This window comes from Neodiprion pinetum, chromosome 4, assembly GCF_021155775.2.
Source record: "Neodiprion pinetum isolate iyNeoPine1 chromosome 4, iyNeoPine1.2, whole genome shotgun sequence".
NCBI classification, from domain to species: domain Eukaryota; kingdom Metazoa; phylum Arthropoda; class Insecta; order Hymenoptera; family Diprionidae; genus Neodiprion; species Neodiprion pinetum.
Window position 1 is genome coordinate 33,883,967 of NC_060235.2, and position 15,863 is coordinate 33,899,829.

Here is a 15,863-nt window from a genome sequence, read left to right on the forward strand (position 1 = left end):
CGGCTCCAAAAATGAAGAAAAAGTAAGGCTAACCCCTTTGCATTTTTGGCGAAAATTTTCGCGATTTTGAAAAGTGCTGGAATGAATTCTTTCATGCACTATTCCGATGTAATTTAGCGAGAGGAATCGATTGGGCGCAGCCCCAATACGCTGCGATCAACGCATCATAAGTTACAGTCAAAAAACGAAAACCTGTGATTTCGACATTTTTCAGCAGGTGCTTTTTCCTTCGTATTTTCTCTCCTGTTGATCCCACGTTCTTTTCGCTGCGTTATCTGAGTTCCTAGGGGTCCGATTGGTCAGGAAAGGGTCATTTAGATCGAAACTGAGACCAGAAATTTTCGGCTCTAAAAATGAAGAAAAAGTAAGGCTAACCCCTTTGCATTTTTGGCGAAAATTTTCGCGATTTTGAAAAGTGCTGGAATGAATTCTTTCATGCACTATTCCGACGTAATTTTGCGAGAGAAATCGATCGGGCACAGCCCCAATACGCTGCGGTCAACGCATCATAAGTTACAGCCAAAAAACGAGAACCTGTGATTTCGACATTTTTCAGCAGGTGCTTTTTCCTTCGTATTTTCTCTCCTGTTGATCCCACACTCTTTTTGCTGCGTTTTCTGAGTTCCTAGGGGTCCGATTGGTCAGGAAAGGGTCATTTAGATCGAAACTGAGACCAAAAATTTTCGGCTCTAAAAATGAAGAAAAAGTAAGGCTAACCCCTTTGCATTTTTGGCGAAAATTTTCGCGATTTTGAAAAGTGCTGGAATGAATTCTTTCATGCACTATTCCGACGTAATTTTGCGAGAGAAATCGATCGGGCACAGCCCCAATACGCTGCGGTCAACGCATCATAAGTTACAGCCAAAAAACGAGAACCTGTGATTTCGACATTTTTCAGCAGGTGCTTTTTCCTTCGTATTTTCTCTCCTGTTGATCCCACACTCTTTTCGCTGCGTTTTCTGAGTTCCTAGGGGTCCGATTGGTCAGGAAAGGGTCATTTAGATCGAAACTGAGACCAGAAATTTTCGGCTCTAAAAATGAAGAAAAAGTAAGGCTAACCCCTTTGCATTTTTGGCGAAAATTTTCGCGATTTTGAAAAGTGCTGGAATGAATTCTTTCATGCACTATTCCGACGTAATTTTGCGAGAGAAATCGATCGGGCACAGCCCCAATACGCTGCGGTCAACGCATCATAAGTTACAGCCAAAAAACGAGAACCTGTGATTTCGACATTTTTCAGCAGGTGCTTTTTCCTTCGTATTTTCTCTCCTGTTGATCCCACACTCTTTTTGCTGCGTTTTCTGAGTTCCTAGGGGTCCGATTGGTCAGGAAAGGGTCATTTAGATCGAAACTGAGACCAAAAATTTTCGGCTCCAAAAATGAAGAAAAAGTAAGGCTAACCCCTTTGCATTTTTGGCGAAAATTTTCGCGATTTTGAAAAGTGCTGGAATGAATTCTTTCATGCACTATTCCGACGTAATTTTGCGAGAGAAATCGATTGGGCGCAGCCCCAATACGCTGCGATCAACGCATCATAAGTTACAGCCAAAAAACGAGAACCTGTGATTTCGACATTTTTCAGCAGGTGCTTTTTCCTTCGTATTTTCTCTCCTGTTGATCCCACACTCTTTTTGCTGCGTTTTCTGTGTTCCCAGGGGTCCGATTAGTCAGGAAAGGGTCATTTAGATCGAATCTGAGACCAGAAATTTTCGGCTCTAAAAATGAAGAAAAAGTAAGGCTAACCCCTTTGCATTTTTGGCGAAAATTTTCGCGATTTTGAAAAGTGCTGGAATGAATTCTTTCATGCACTATTCCGACGTAATTTTGCGAGAGAAATCGATCGGGCACAGCCCCAATACGCTGCGGTCAACGCATCATAAGCTACAGCCAAAAAACGAGAACCTGTGATTTCGACATTTTTCAGCAGGTGCTTTTTCCTTCGTATTTTCTCTCCTGTTGATCCCACGCTCTTTTTGCTGCGTTTTCTGAGTTCCTAGGGGTCCGGTTGGTCAGGAAAGGGTCATTTAGATCGAAACTGAGACCAAAAATTTTCGGCTCCAAAAATGAAGAAAAAGTAAGGCTAACCCCTTTGCATTTTTGGCGAAAATTTTCGCGATTTTGAAAAGTGCTGGAATGAATTCTTTCATGCACTATTCCGACGTAATTTAGCGAGAGGAATCGATTGGGCGCAGCCCCAATACGCTGCGATCAACGCATCATAAGTTACAGTCAAAAAACGAAAACCTGTGATTTCGACATTTTTCAGCAGGTGCTTTTTCCTTCGTATTTTCTCTCCTGTTGATCCCACACTCTTTTTGCTGCGTTTTCTGTGTTCCCAGGGGTCCGATTAGTCAGGAAAGGGTCATTTAGATCGAATCTGAGACCAGAAATTTTCGGCTCCAAAAATGAAGAAAAAGCAAGGCTAACCCCTTTGCATTTTTGGCGAAAATTTTCGCGATTTTGAAAAGTGCTGGGATGACTTCCTTCATGCACTATTCCGACGTAATTTTGCGAGAGAAATCGATTGGGCACAGCCCCAATACGCTGCGGTCAACGCATCATAAGTTACAGCCAAAAAACGAAAACCTGTGATTTCGACATTTTTCAGCAGGTGCTTTTTCCTTCGTATTTTCTCTCCTGTTGATCCCACGTTCTTTTCGCTGCGTTATCTGAGTTCCTGGGGGTCCGATCAGTCAGGAAAGGGTCATTTAGATCGAATCTGAGACCAGAAATTTTCGGCTCCAAAAATGAAGAAAAAGTAAGGCTAACCCCTTTGCATTTTTGGCGAAAATTTTCGCGATTTTGAAAAGTGCTGGGATGACTTCCTTCATGCACTATTCCGACGTAATTTTGCGAGAGAAATCGATTGGGCACAGCCCCAATACGCTGCGGTCAACGCATCATAAGTTACAGCCAAAAAACGAAAACCTGTGATTTCGACATTTTTCAGCAGGTGCTTTTTCCTTCGTATTTTCTCTCCTGTTGATCCCACACTCTTTTTGCTGCGTTTTCTGTGTTCCCAGGGGTCCGATTAGTCAGGAAAGGGTCATTTAGATCGAAACTGGGACCAGAAATTTTCGGCTCCAAAACTGAAGAAAAAGTAAGGCTAACCCCTATGCATTTTTGGCGAAAATTTTCGCGATTTTGAAAAGTGCTGGAATGAAATATTTCATGCACTATTCCGACGTAATTTTGCGAGAGAAATCGATTGGGCACAGCCCCAATACGCTGCGGTCAACGCATCATAAGTCACAGCCAAAAAACGAAAACCTGTGTTACGTGGGGGTGAGGGTGTACTGAGCGGTGGTAGTTAATGAATAATTGAATAATTAAGCTCATACGCAACGACAATGAATAATCATTGAAACAAAGAAAAGACCTACCTTTCGATAAGCCGGTAATTTGTAGGATCGTGTTGCTATAGTCCTGTACAGGTCTGTGAGGTTTGTTTAAATTGTTGAGGCAATTTTATAATAATAAAAATGGGAAAAAGGTCGTTCAAAATAAATTCTTTTTATTTGATTTAACTGGTAAAAGATGAAGTTTATTCTGTTTCGATTTGGTGATTGAAATGTCAGGTAACAATTAATGGTGATAATGATATAAGAGCCGAAAGTAACAATTCATAAAGTGTTCAAGTTTATACAAATCGTGTGTTATTCTATTCTAGAGGATATTATTGTTTGGTACCAGGAACATCCACTCTGAACGATGGTTAACTAGCTGGTCGTGATTATTGTATTGTATCTCTCTTTTTAGATTATCTTCAATCAATTATATATCCTATCGTTAAGTCTCGTTGGTAAATTCCTGGAATACAATAAGTATGATTTAATTGGGGGTAGTGAAGCTAGCCACCAATTCTAGACTTGCTTTTGAATGAATATTACTGAAGTAAATTTTGATTATAAAGGTGAAACTAGAATTCGTTCAATTTCGAAGATTAACACTCGGATTGACTTAGCTTTAGGTGAATCGGTCGACGAGATTGAGAGCCGTCGGATCGTGTCGGTCTGCGTCGGTAGAATTCTGGACCAGGGCCTCACCTCAAGTTTGGAAGAGTTGATCAATCGAACGATGTTGAACGTCAGTCACTTAGCCTTTGTAGATTCAGAATGATATCTTATTATTGAAAGTTTGAAAGTGTCTATTTTATGATTTTGATGTATGTTAAAAATGATTGCAATGATTATTTATTAAAAACGCTAATGTAGCTATTATTATTATCACTTAAGATTACCTGATTCGGTTGAATCAGGGCCGAACTCAATTTAATTATGGAAAATGGAATGGCATAAAAATGTCTATTCTCGAAATGATGAGATTTAGTAAAGCACATAAAAGATGGAAACGTAGAAGATAGTGAGTCTCTTGCAGCTAACAGAATAATTGAATGCTCGAATTTGACGAATTAGCGCGAGACTTTAGGTCGGTCACAACTAAGATTTTCCGAACGCTACTCTTGCTCGAGGAGTAGGAGTAGGAGTAAAAGTAGGAGTAGCAGAACGAGTAAAAGTAGAAAGAGGAGTAGGTGTAGGAGTAGAAGTAGGAGTGGGAGTAATAGGATTTTAAGTACGAGTAGGTGTAGGAGTTGGAGAAGGTGCAGGAGTAGAATTAAGAGTGGGAGTAATAGTAGTTGAAGTAGGAGTAGGTGTAGGAGTTGGAGTAAGTGTGGGAGTAGAAATAGAAGTAGGAGTAAGAGTTAGAGTGGAGTGGAAAGGGGGAGGGAGAGGAGGGGGAGGAAGTGGGGGTGGGGGTGGGGTAGGGTAGGGTAGTCCTACTCCTACTCCTACCCCTACCCCTACCCCTACCCCTACCCTACCCTACCCCCTGCCCTACCCGACCCGATCCGACCCCACCATAATCACAATCGCCATTAAATATTATGAAAATGTTTTACACACCATGCACAAATCCTCGTCCTCCTCCTTGACCACCTTCGACCACCTCCAACCACCGCCAACCACCTCCAACGACCACCGCTAACGACCTCGGGTTATACCTTGAATACTAATGAATATTTTCAGTATCAGAACACATCAAAAATATTGTGTAAGGATTAATATAATATTTTTATTGACACATTTTACCAAGAAGATTATGAGATAATTGTAAAAAATCATAGAAATTTTATTAGCGCACTGATAGCTACTGAAACTGGGCTAGCGCGAAAAATGAATTGAAATAATTCATTGTAAACATGACAAATTTAAAAAATTCAGGTCAAATATAATTACAATTGCCATTAAATATTATGAAAATGTTCTACTCACCATGCACAAATTCTCGTCCTCCTCCTGGTCCACCTCCGACCACCTCCAACCACCGCCAACCACCTCCAACGATCACCGCTAACGACTTCGGGTTATACCTCGAAGACTAATTAATATTTTTAGTATTAGAACTCATCAAACATAGTCTGTAAGGATCAATGTAATTTATTTATCGACACATTTCACCAAGAAGATTATGAGAAAATTATAAAAAATTATAGAAATAATCTATTTACATTTGAAATTCGTCGCGAAGAGACACATTTTTGACTAGTGTGTGAAGCTTGTTGGTATGTGCACACATATGCTGTATGTGGCTATTAATGTGAAATTAAATTCACTTAGCCATTTATTTTTGAACGGCGGGGCGTTCATTTTGGCGATATGAAATACGCATATCATATTTATAGCGAGAAAAATTTGCTAGAGGAGAGTACAATTTCGAAATTTTTTTTTTTTTCGAAAATTTTTCTCGCTATAAATATGATATGCGTATTTCATATCGCCAAAATGAACGCCCCGCCGTTCAAAAATAAATGGCTAAGTGAATTTAATTTCACATTAATAGCCACATACAGCATATGTGTGCACATACCAACAAGCTTCACACACTAGTCAAAAATGTGTCTCTTCGCGACGAATTTCAAATGTAAACAAATTCAATGGCACACGAAAACAAAACAATTTCGAAATACAGGTGATGAGAGAAATTAATGACAGTGTAGTCAGGGCGGCTAGGTGGTCTAGTGGAGTAAGTCTCCGGCAAAGCATCTCTAGATACCAGGTTCGATTCCTGGCTCCGTCGTTAATTTTTCAACTCACCTAAAAATTTCGAAATTGTACTCTCCTCTAAGAAATAATCTATTATAAACACAACAAGTTCAAAAAATTTTAGATAAAATATGATTACAATTACCATTCAATATTATAAAAATGTTATACTCACCGTGTACAAATAGGAACATAGCTTTTTCTTATTGGTTTACATAAAAATAATTCATTATTTGTTATTCATTCTGTACTTTTATCGTATACAAATGGTTAAAAACTGAAAGCAATCAATAATTATATAGCTAAATATTTAAGTAACGCCGAAAAAAGGTCAATAATAAAGTCAGATAATGGAGAAAAAATATTTTTCATGTCGGTTCAAAGTGAAAACCGGGTACTTTAAATGCTACTATATGAAAGATCGGGAAAAGTGCACAAAAGTTTTTTTTTTTTTTTTTTTTTAATCAATCAAATACGATAATTTCTAAGCGAAACGTTGATTGTCGGCTATTTTTTTTTAATGGGAGATAACTAACGAAGCTTTTTAAAATTTCGAGTGTATTTTAACTCACATTTCGACAGTACAAGAAAATTTTACTTATCATCAATTGTCGCAAAATGGCGAAGTTATTAGCTGGCCATTGAAGCGCCTCGCCGCTGGAATCTGGAATTGGCACGAAAGATGGAGTGCGTAATTTTTGTCTAGAATGTAAAAACTAAAATTACTTTGAATTGACATATATTTTTATCATTGATGGACTAAAAATCTCAGAAAAAAACGTTAAATCACATTCATTTTTCTTGAGAATTTTCTTGGTAAAATTTGTTACTTTTTACGTTTGAGCTAGACAAATAATATGATATCACGGTTTTTTGAGTTATTTTGGTACATCGATAATAGAATGGTGCGCGAATTAAAAATAATTAGTTTTGAAACACTTACTCGCTAAAGATCGCTCGGGGTCGGATGCCTAGTGTGACTGGTTCTTGTATCTCGTGCGCTCGCTTACTCGTTGTCAGTGTTTTACCAGATGACATAGTTGTAGGGGAGACTGGGGCATGATGACTCCCCAAAAAATTCTGGCATTCGCTTCACAGTATACAGAATGAACACTGTCTCTGTCCATGTGATTTTTTCTATATAATGCTATAAATCACGTTTACACATGCATGTAAGTATAACGTATTGTGATTTTACGACAGTAAATTTGGTCAAAAAATACCACAGAACAATCAAATAATTGTAAATGCTGACAGATTTGAAAAACTACGCATACGAATTTCAGCTGTAATTGAACGACGTTATTGTCATGTATTGCTATGTATACAATGCCAACCACTCACCAATTGCAATTTGTTGATCCTGGTCATTCGGTTTTTTTTCCGATTCAAAATGTTATCTGTAACATGCATATTGGTTTGATAGTAAAAAACGTGACGTTTTCGATAATTAAACTTGTAAACTTGAAAATTAGTCCGGAAGGTCAAGAGTCATCAGGTCAAGGACCTGGACAGTCAGAACTACGGAAAATTAGTCCTGAAGGTCAAAAGTCACCAGGTCAAGGACCTAGATAGCCAGAGCTACGCAGCGTCTGTTCTCGAAGTCGGGTTTCACCAGGTAGTGGACCTCGAGCGCAGAAACTACGGAGCGCTTGTCTTGGAAGTCGAGTTTCACCAAGTAGCGGATCTAGAGCGCAGGAGCTACGGAGCGCTTCTCCTGGAAGTCGAGTTTCACTGGATAGCGGACCTGGAGCGCAGAAACTACGGAGCGCTTGTCCTGGGGCTCGAGTTCCAGCAGTTAGTGGACCTGGAACGCAGAAACTACGCAGCACTTGGTCAAAAGTCACCAGGCCAAGAACCTGGACAGCCAGAACTACGGAGCGCTTTTCCTGGATGTCAAAATCCACCAGGTGGAGAACCTGGACAGCCAGAACTACGGAGCGCTTGTTCTGGAAGTCGAGTTTCACCAGGTAGCGGATCCGGAGCGCCGGATCCAGGAGGTAGAGAACCCGTTACTCGAAATCTGCGGAGCGCGATTTTCATACGTCCGCTTTACTGCGCGTTCGTTTCCAGACTGAGGAATTTGACTAGCTGATTTTAGATGAATGACGTCAAGAGAAAAAAAAATTTGGGTGACGTCACTTTCTGAACATCCGAACATCTAAACATTGGTTTCGAACTTTAATACTATGTATGATGTATGATGTATGATGTATGATGTATGATGTATGATGTATGATGTATGATGATGTATGATGTATGATTTATGACGAAATGATATGATGTGTAATGATTTCAGTTTTTACATGTCAGACAAGAAATACGCACGTTATTCCTGCGGATTCCAGACTCAAGCGGCTATGCCCTTCGATGGTTAACCGTTGACTAAAGATATATTCTTCAGTTATCGGGTCAGCTAATAACGCCGCCGTTCTGCGACAGTTGGATTGTAAAAATATTTGCTCGGATCTTTCAAGTGTGTGATAAAATACAGTCAAAGTTTTGAGAAGTTTCGATCTATCTCTCCCTATCAAAATAAAAAAAAATAAATAAAAAATCGCCGACAATCACCTTCTTGGGACTTTAAATCAGGACACTGCGTTAAAGACTGTCTCATATACGGAGCATCCGTTTCATCTCGATCAAGATTAGTGCATCCGTGATGTATTAGTTACTCTGAATTTTCTTCCACACGAACACTTTTCGAAAAACGATTCGGCTTCTGTACCCAACGTAGATACTTCACTTGCGACTAGCTAAAACAGCGTTTCGATTCTATGCCTACGAAAATTCAAGATCGCGAGAGCAGATGAAAAGTTGTTGGAATAATTATGAATATTTATGTTATGGAATATATCGAGACCGAGTCGAATAGAATCCCACTTCGAAAAGAATAATTCTTCTATTTTCATATTATAGACGTATTATTAGACGTAGATGATCTAGTATGTCTCCTGGAAAATTGTAAAATGTATAGTATGCATCACGTATTAACCGTAAATGGATCATATATATCAATATCGTATATGGACCGCATATACATATACACGTTTTGGTCTCCGCATCATTATTACATCTGATCTATTATCATTTATGATCTATGTATACATTCTTCTCTCGGGTACCTATACTTAGAAATTACTGTTGTGCTACGAATTTTGGACGAAATTTATTCCCATTTTTAATCTCTTGTATCACCGACAAGTTGTTGAGTACGCACAGGCTAAGTTCTGGCTTGAGCTTACCATTGCGAAGACTGTTACTGAGAAGATTAGTGCAGCCAAAGCCCATAAGGGCAACTTCTTTTTTATACTTCATTGTCAGTCAACGTTCGTGGTTATGAAGAATTTCTTTTAGCGGCGTAGATAGTTGCTTGGTTGATAATACGTGAAACTGCTAATACCTCCAGACCCGAAAAACTGTTTCGAATAATGACCCAGGGCTGTGAATCTTCATATATTTTAGTTAACATTGGAGGTAGCCCCGCGTGTGCAGAAAGTATGGCGGAGGAGTTGTCTCTCTTGCTTAACAACTTGGTTGGTCGATACGTTTCCTCTTATTTAATCAAAAGCAGAGTGAGAGAGATGGAGTGTCCAGCGTACTCTAGGGATATACATTCGGCTATCTGGAGATATATATATATCTCGCTATCGAAATCGACTAGAGCACCCCCTTAAATTCCCTAGATGAATTTGTTCCATTTTCTATAAATAATCTGTTGACTGTCAAAAATCGGGGTTGCGCTATTTAATCACACACACGATTCACAATCGATTCCCGTAAAAACAAATTCATTCGTGGCAGATGTATATGAAGCGTGTGTGGAAGCCCGTATTGACTATTTTTGAACGGAAAAAACTCCCGGGTGTTCATACTGAACGTAACCTAGCAATTTTAGCGACCTAATGAAAATTCGGTTTTATGCAGCGATGCTCGAACGCATCGTCCTAACCTCACTTCTTCGTTGACTGTATAATTGAATTCTAAAACCAGAAATTACATTCAACTGTTTGTTGGGATGAATTATGCTGGTAGGAATAGGTCCAATTACCGGGCAGTATTCAAATCTCGAACACAAAAGGATGACGATACCGAATTATCCGAGAGTGACATAATTTCAGCCAGAACGAGTGGTCAACTGAATTTATCAGCGAAAGGATTATCATCTGGTAATTCATTCAGAGATTTTGGAGTTTACCAATTATTCGTATCAGAGAAATTATGTCTGCGAGTTTTCGCGGCCTGATTAATTCTAAAATAGATGTACCAGTAGATGTTAGACAATAGAAGTAGAAAGAAACGGAGTACGATAATACATAAAAATTCGTCCAGTAAAGGTATAACGGTGGCTGACTCCAGGCTAACTCCGCGTGGCTACTGTATGAATTTGATGCTGTCACCTTGTCGAGCATATATCCATAGTTTGTTTTCAGTCTCATTTACACTTAAAAGTTTAAGAAAAAGGAACAGAGTTCTTTATGTACAGAAAATTATTAAATGTGCCATAAAACTAACATCACAATTTGTCTATAATTATGCTTGTTTGATCTAATGTTAAAGCAGTGCATTCTTCAATCATTTTAATTACAGTGCCGGCAAGAGTATGGCATTTAAATGAGCTGACGAATGAAGAACTGAAAAAGTTGGATATGACGCTAGATTGTGACGAGGGAAAGGAGCGATGGTGGGAACATGAACAATTGAAAATATTGAAATTGAGTTCAAACAGTTTGACTGAACTTGACTCACGAGTGCAGTATCTGACGGAGCTCAACGTTTTGGATGTATGTTGGATAGAATAAATGTGCAAATATATTTGTTCACAGTATTAAAACTTTTTTATTAGTAAATTCAAAAGTGATCCTTTTATAAACAGTATTCAGGATAATACAATGAATTAAATATCTTGAGAAAACGGACTTTTTAATTTTTCAGTTGCATGACAACATTATTGAAGATTTGCCGCTTGAAATTGGATACTTGAATAAATTGAGAAATTTGAATTTGGCTTCGAACAAAATACAGACTCTACCATTGAACATCTATAAGTTGTGTGAGCTTCGTTTCTTGGATATTGCAAATAATGTATTGAAAGAACTTGATCCAGGCATTGGAGATCTAGTTATGTTGGAACATCTGGTATGTGGGTTTAAACAATTTTATGGTTGGGAAGTTATGTAGAATTACTATCTCTTGTCTATCGCTAACTGTATTTATTCAGAATCTATCGTGTAACAACTTAACAACCTTACCTGTTGGAATGGGGTACCTGGTACGTTTGGTCACTCTCGATTTAAGTCACAATATGCTCAAAGAGTTGCCTCCAGACATTATGAGTATGAGAGGTGTGTTTCAAATTTACGTTGTAAATCTATTTTTCTCTTGCCATGTCAGGTTGCATCATCAGTCGATTATATAGATGTTACATTGCATGGTTTGGATTTATAGTTTTCCTACAATAAATCACTAGGTAAAAGAAACTTCGCTTAACTTGCTCAATCATGAATTTCATGAATACATCAGGCATGCGGCAATGGCATGTAACATTTCCGCAATCATTTGAGTAGAAAGACAATCTTTTTGCGCGATTTTTTCAAATAATAGCACATGCCTGAAATAGTTCCACATATGCGGAAATTGATTCTGACACAGCTAATTTCCGCATGTGTACATGTATTTTATCATTTGATCAAGAGCTGGTTGCATGATAAAACATTTTTTTATATAACATCTGTTTTCCCTTTGATGTAGTAGTAATAACCGTAGCGTTAATCAATCATAAAACTTGTGTAGAAGTAGAATTGATCATTTTTAATATTGTGACAAATTTTTGGTGTTATTGCATGTCCAGACATTTAATGTGTTACAAAAAATAATTTGTGGGTCGTTCCATGTCATCCGAGCTATGTTTTTCATATAATGATATAGCGCTTTATTGAAGAAACAAGTGCTTCGAATGACAGGAAAGCCTACGTCGCCGAATCCTCAAATATCGTCCTATCAGGCGTATAGCGTATGCAACAAAAAGAGAGAGCGAGAATTGGACTATTTATTCTGTAACCTAAATATATTTTTATACGTATATACAGCACTGAAGAAGTTGGATGTAAGTGTTAATCAATTGGAAGATGTACCGCCTATGGGTGAACTTCGCAGAATTGAAGTTCTTATGCTGCATACAAACAATCTCAGTACTTCACCAGATACAAATGGCTGCACGGCCTTGTGTGAACTCCATTTGGGTAATAACAAAATACGTGTAAGTTCCTTCTTCTGAATACTCTCATTGTCTCATTTTTTCGCCTATACCTCGTTTTTGCATATATTTTTAAGAAATATTAATAAGTTCAGTTAGTGTATTGAACACGTTTGCTTTCTTTATTGAAAGTCAACCCTTTTCAGGAGATCGATGTATTGAGTTTGGAAAGCATGGGGCATCTGAAAACACTCATTCTAGGAAACAACAAGATTGAAATGATCCCTGAAGAAATCGTGCAGCTGTGCAACCTGGAACGACTAGATTTATCCAACAACAACATTGTTAAGTATGTTTTTTACCTCTAAAGTCATACTGATTTCTCAATGAAATTCCAGTGATAGATTTTTGATTCACATTTGTTGAGTCGTGAGGTCACAACTACACATAGGGTTATTTGCAGCATCCCTAGTTGCATATGTTTTATGCCCAATCTGCATACTTTGCTGATTGATGGAAATAACATCCGCAATATTAGACGTGACGTGATTCAATGCGGAACCTCTAGGCTTTTGCGTTATCTCAGAGAAAGTATGAGCGTTCAAGACCTGGGATCTAATATGATGTATTTACCTTTTTCCAAAACTCCTGGTCAATTGCCAGACAAGTTAGTATATTACTACTTATTGAATGATTCATGATATGTAAAATATTATGAAAATTTATCTGCCTTTCAGGTATGCTTTGAAAAATGGAAAATACTTAAGTTTGGCCAATCAAAATCTAGGTGAGATACCAGATTCGATAGCACAAGATGCATTTGAAGCTGAAGTAACGAGCATTGATTTAAGTAAAAATCAGTTCAAAGAATTCCCACTAAGTTTATTCATAGTGACAACTGTTAAGGAACTAAAAGTAGCGTGTAATCGCCTACAGTGTTTGCCCGACTTGGTTGGAGATAAGTTCAAGCACTTACAATTCATGGATATCAGTAATAATCAACTTTCTTCACTACCTGAAAGTATCGCTATGCTAATTCATTTGAGAGAAATCAATATAGCTTACAATAGGTATTACCATTGATTTACCATATCATCATTAATTTCTGTATGCAGCATGTTGTTTCCTTCAAACTTTCAAAACGAACTTTCTAACAAAGTTTACTGTGATAAGATATCTAGATATCAGTTTCGTAATTCATAAGTGTCGTAAAATGATGCAAAAATAGCTAATCACTTCAAATGTATCAGGTTTGTCGATATTCCGGAGTGCATTTACGATGTTCCTGGATTAGAAATCTTAATAGCCAACAATAACAAGATTGAGAAAATTGACGTCATGCATTTGAGCAAACTCAAAAGGTTGGCGAATCTCGATCTTTCCAATAATAATATCGGAAACGTACCACCAGAACTTGGAAACCTTAAACAGCTAAAGTAAGTCATTATGTTGATGCAAGTAATCAATTCGCTTACTTTTTTGCATGCATCATAAAAAAATTCATGATATCAAATATTTCAAATGATGTATAGATATTTGGCATTATCTGGAAATTGCTTCAAGCAACCTCGACATACAACGCTCTCAAAAAGTACAGAAGAAATCCTTGCTTACCTTCGAGATCGAATTTCTACCTAACGTTATTATAATATTATAGTATTATATTCAATAGTATTTATAATTCACATAAGACGGTAGTTGTAATCACGATCGGGAAGCACTGTTTTTATACAAATTGTGTTGATCACGGTCAGCTTGCTTGCGTGATAATAAGCCATTGGTGCAGTGCGAAATAATGTTAGGTGTAAATTTGTTGAAAAAATTGTTCTTTAAAATCTTCTGTTGAGTTTTTACAAATTTTCACCTATGATATTCATCTGCATATTTTTCTACTTGATATTATCAATAGTGGAGAAACTTTACAAAAGAATTGCGGCTTACTAAATGTGAAGCCAAAAATTTAGTACAAACAGTTTTTGAAAGACAGAAGTTACGAATTAGAAACTCTATTCGAACATTTACGTAGCGCTAACTTGACTGATTGTTCGATTATTTATCAATCTAGAGAATTAAAGGAGGAAGAGTAGATTTTGTAATTCAACGCTGCAGAGTCTAAAAAAAAATGAACTTATAGTATTAAAATTACGCTAATTTCATGCCAATCTGTGTACGTGTGAGGCTGATTGAAATCAAATAAACCATGTAATCAAAATTGCGAAATACGGTCAAAGAAAGTGAATCAAGTGCATTTGAACCTTAGCTTGTACTTGTTTTTTCAGTCATACTCGAAAACTGGCAAAATTTTGATTTTCACGGATTAGGCAGCTGCGATGAGATGTACCATATGCGTAGTATTTAATTGTGTTGTTGATGGCGTCACTGACACTCGCTTTTTCAACGTAGTCACTAGTAATAAATTCTTTAGAATCCCGTGAAAGATCAGTTGTGTATGAATGTAGTAATAATTACGTCAGAATAAATTTATAATAAACTTATAGATATGCCATGAGTCAATAAATTACTGTTATTGATTTTTGTAGAAATCAAACACGATCGCTGTGAGCACGATATTATACATAGATATTACTATACTGATTGAGTTCGCGTAAGGATCTATACCGATGTAAATGTATTGTACAAAGCCTAAATAAATGTATTTTACATAATTCAATGCAATATCAATTTGTGCGATTAAAGTATCAATTATTATCATTGTCTTACATACTAAGTACTGATTTCATATAATCAGTGAAAGATAAATGTTTATTTTTTACCCGATTGAAAAATATTTTGAATGAAAGTATAAATTATTAAATACTTTTTCGGCATTAAGACTACGTACTGCATCTTTTCATACAAAAAAAACCATATAGTTCATTAATCGATTAATTTTTACCAATTCAGTGGAGTCATGTCCTACTCTTTTTTTTGGACTCAGTTAATCGATGCATCGATTATTTTTAACTTAGTTAGTGGCCATCGCTAGTACAAATGCTACAAATTCACGTGTCGAAAGAATGAAGAATTTTACTATTACTTGAAAGAATATCCTGCTATCTAAATATTTATAGGCGTAATTATATATTTGTCAGACATACTTTGTTCGTTAAATTTTTAGAATTAAGAGTCAAAATTATCTGAATGTCATGATACAACAACGGCTTTGGAATGATATTTTATCATGTGAAAGTATAAAATAGAAAATATCGGTTAATCACGAAAGAATCCTTCTGTTCACTTCTTACTCATTCCGCATCCTCAAGCGACCGTCACTTTACATATTTAAACGAATTAAATTAGTCGCAGCAATAATCAAAATAAATTAAAAATTTCAAATTTATTCAATCTACAAACTGGCTACAGTTTTTATTAAAATACAAAATGGATCAAAGAATCGAAAAGATCGTAAGCAACCTAATTACCGGGATTTTGGTGTGAAGCCGAACGAGGCTAGCCGTATCAGTAGTACATTCCGTTATATGGTCAGCCACCAACTAATTGTAAAACGACTCTAACTTGTAAGAGCAGAGCAGGGGGCGAAAGCTGGTAAGGTGTGGTCTTTCTGGTTGGTTAAAAATAATTTGCTTGAGTACTTTTTATTTGCTGTAGTAGAAAATTGCGTG

General features: G+C 37.2%; 1 protein-coding gene and 2 long non-coding RNA genes across 5 annotated transcripts; 1 reads left to right on the forward strand and 2 right to left on the reverse strand.

Annotated features, from left to right (window-relative positions):
• Positions 1–3,547: 3,547 nt before the first annotated feature.
• LOC138190797 (uncharacterized) lies at positions 3,548–5,656 on the reverse strand. The gene is made up of 3 exons (XR_011176880.1): positions 5,274–5,656; positions 4,905–5,010; positions 3,548–4,100 (listed from the first exon to the last, which is right to left on the reverse strand). It is a non-coding gene; the product is annotated as an uncharacterized lncRNA (long non-coding RNA).
• An 895-nt stretch (positions 5,657–6,551) lies between these two features.
• Positions 6,552–8,210, reverse strand: LOC124216601 (uncharacterized). The gene is made up of 3 exons (XR_006882641.2): positions 7,389–8,210; positions 6,988–7,191; positions 6,552–6,746 (listed from the first exon to the last, which is right to left on the reverse strand). It is a non-coding gene; the product is annotated as an uncharacterized lncRNA (long non-coding RNA).
• Positions 8,211–9,582: 1,372 nt separating this feature from the next.
• On the forward strand, positions 9,583–14,990 carry LOC124216600 (leucine-rich repeat-containing protein 40). Of its 3 annotated transcripts, none has more exons than XM_046621263.2 (10): positions 9,595–10,213; positions 10,635–10,828; positions 10,980–11,183; positions 11,266–11,389; positions 12,134–12,303; positions 12,447–12,589; positions 12,692–12,907; positions 12,978–13,310; positions 13,491–13,676; positions 13,773–14,990. In XM_046621263.2, exons 1-10 carry the CDS (start codon positions 10,063–10,065, stop codon positions 13,876–13,878), a joined length of 1,827 nt encoding a protein of 608 aa, XP_046477219.1. In that variant the 5' UTR covers positions 9,595–10,062; the 3' UTR covers positions 13,879–14,990. The 3 variants fall into 3 exon arrangements, with proteins under 3 accessions (XP_068991263.1, XP_046477219.1, XP_046477220.1); XM_046621264.2 differs by having other exon boundaries at positions 9,598–10,213; positions 12,704–12,907; positions 13,773–14,987; XM_069135162.1 differs by lacking the exon at positions 13,773–14,990 and having other exon boundaries at positions 9,583–10,213; positions 12,978–13,231; positions 13,491–13,669.
• Positions 14,991–15,863: the final 873 nt, after the last annotated feature.